Source organism: Macrobrachium nipponense, chromosome 4, assembly GCF_015104395.2.
Source record: "Macrobrachium nipponense isolate FS-2020 chromosome 4, ASM1510439v2, whole genome shotgun sequence".
Classification (NCBI taxonomy): domain Eukaryota; kingdom Metazoa; phylum Arthropoda; class Malacostraca; order Decapoda; family Palaemonidae; genus Macrobrachium; species Macrobrachium nipponense.
The window spans coordinates 24499801-24502125 of record NC_061100.1 but is presented as its reverse complement, the minus strand read 5'-3'; the positions used below and the strand labels follow the sequence as shown (position 1 = coordinate 24502125).

The 2325-nt window shown below is 36.3% G+C and overlaps 1 protein-coding gene across 1 annotated transcript; it reads right to left on the bottom strand.

The window, feature by feature from the left end:
* Positions 1–655: 655 nt before the first annotated feature.
* LOC135211305 (hyastatin-like) lies at positions 656–1439 on the bottom strand. Its single transcript, XM_064244622.1, has 2 exons — positions 1284–1439; positions 656–1135 (listed from the first exon to the last, which is right to left on the bottom strand). Exons 1-2 carry the CDS (start codon positions 1287–1289, stop codon positions 656–658), a joined length of 486 nt encoding a protein of 161 aa, XP_064100692.1. The 5' UTR covers positions 1290–1439.
* Between the last annotated feature and the right edge of the window lie 886 nt (positions 1440–2325).

The following is a 2325-nucleotide window of genomic DNA, read 5'->3' as shown; positions in this document are numbered from 1 at the left end:
AATGGATTTCGTATATATCCATGTTTGTATTTCTCTAAATTTCTTTTAAATTCAGGTCCAGACTGAAAGCGAAATTTGAGGTATAACTGCAGTTTAGTGTGCATAATTCGTTCATATATGGATTTAATTACTTAAACGGAAACTCTATTACCTGTCTTGTGACCATCTAAAGTTTCCTTGCATTTGTTCTTAATTTGAAAACCAAACACCTTTAAATATTCTTCTCTTCAATCGTTGGATATCAACCTATAAATAATGATTTTAAAAATTTCTGCAATAAAAAACTTTTTGTTTTTCGGGAAGTGTACTGACAGACCTATGCTTTTTATTTTCATATTATATTTCCTGATGTGACGAATTTTCTTTTTTCACGTATTTATTTTTTCCCATGAGTTCGACAAAAGGCTTTTCAGCTGAGTATCAGATATCTGAGAACATTTTCCAATCATTATCTCCATTCACATAAAATATATTAGAGAGGCATATGTGTGTGAATCTTCTGATTCTACACCTTATCTGATCTAGGAATGATGTTTGGAAATAATACAAATATTCAGTGTAAAAAATAAATATTTATTATCGGATATCTGCCATCTATATGAGCAGAAAGAAAAAATCGTATTTTAATTTTAGATATAGCCTCGTCAAAGTAACGTCAGGAATTATCTTCCAAAACCGAATCCACCGAAGCCAGAAGACCCAACTGGGGGTTTGCACACGTGCTCCTCAAGACACCTGTCGTAGCAGCACTTGTCGACACCTCCGCATTTGCTGTCGTTGGAGCATGTCTGTGGAGGGGCAAAGGTCCTGACGGGTGTGGGATGAGGGCGAAGGGCGCGGGAGGGCATACACCTGGCTTCACGAAGGGAAGAGTGTCAGGCTCATTGTTGGTCTCGCAGCAGTATGCCTGTCCCTCGGGAGTTCGGCACCAACGTCTGCAGGTGTTGGAAACTCCTCCGAATCCTCCTCCAAAGCCTGGGTTAATTCCGCCTCCAAAACCACCTCCAAATCCTGGATCAACTCCACCGAAACCTCCACCAAAGCCTTGGTTTAATCCTCCAAAGAATCGCTTATTTCCTGCATTTTTATCCTGTGCAAATGCAACAGCTGTCAGACAGCAGATGATCAAAAGTCCCTGAAAAGAAAGGAAACAAATATTTTAAAATGAATATTTGACTTTTCTTATTTGTATGTGAACGAACATTTCATTCAGTTCAATTACCTTTTAACTTCCGATTTCTGAGCATTCAAGAAACTGAACCTCAAAATCAATTGTAACTCACCTTCATATTGTCTATAGCAGAGTAGGATGAGAACTGACTCTTCTTCTTCTCTTGTGAGGAGTGAATGCTGTCTGCTGGACTCACAGGCCTTTATACCTGACAACCGCGTTCGGTATTTTTCCCTTCCCCGATGCGTCTCTCACTCAAGGCGGGAAGTCCTGACGCTTGGACCTGTATTGCAATGACTCATCGCTCACTGACAGCCGGTCTGGAAAGTTTCTTCTTACGCTCATTCGGTATTATTTTTTGATTTTGTAATTACGTGATGAGAATAGTAAAAAAAAAAATGTTCTTATAGCGCTGATCTATAAATGACCTTTTATATAAATATTTTTAATATTACGCTTTATAATTCTGTCGAGTCACATCGAACTTTTCTAGATTAGCCGAATGTCGGAAATATAGTTTTAAAGATGAAATGATTAGGGATGTCTCCATGCCACCCCAATTATTTTCAAACCGGAAAGAAAGCTAGGCATTGATGTATTTTAGGGTTTGAATTTTGTTATATCTCTATCACTAAGAAAATAATTTCATTTGATAAATTCTGTCACACATTTTACGTAAGAATTTTTATTTCATCTACTTCAAAAGAAACTTGTTTCCAGTAAACTGTATTGTCAAAGGATAAAGAAGCATAAACTCTAAATCGATGGGTTTGTATGTATCAAGGACAGATTTAGTCGTGAAAATGGCAATGGTGACAAAGTGGGCAATTTTAGAAGCAATATCCGGAACAATAACAAAGATGAGGTAGAAAAAATAAGTATTTTTTTTTTAAATGAAACATTGAAAGGAACTGATGGTTATGAAATCTTAGAAGAATTTTCTCTCCAGTGCCTCACAACTGACTCTTCTCAGGTAATCCGAACAACTGTATGTTTTACTACTACTACTACTACTACTACTATACTACTACTACTACTACTACTACTACTACTACTACTAATAATAATAATAATAATAATAATATTAATAATAATAACAATAACAAAAAGAGGAAGATGAAGAAGAAGAAGACGAAGACGAAGGAAAATGAAGA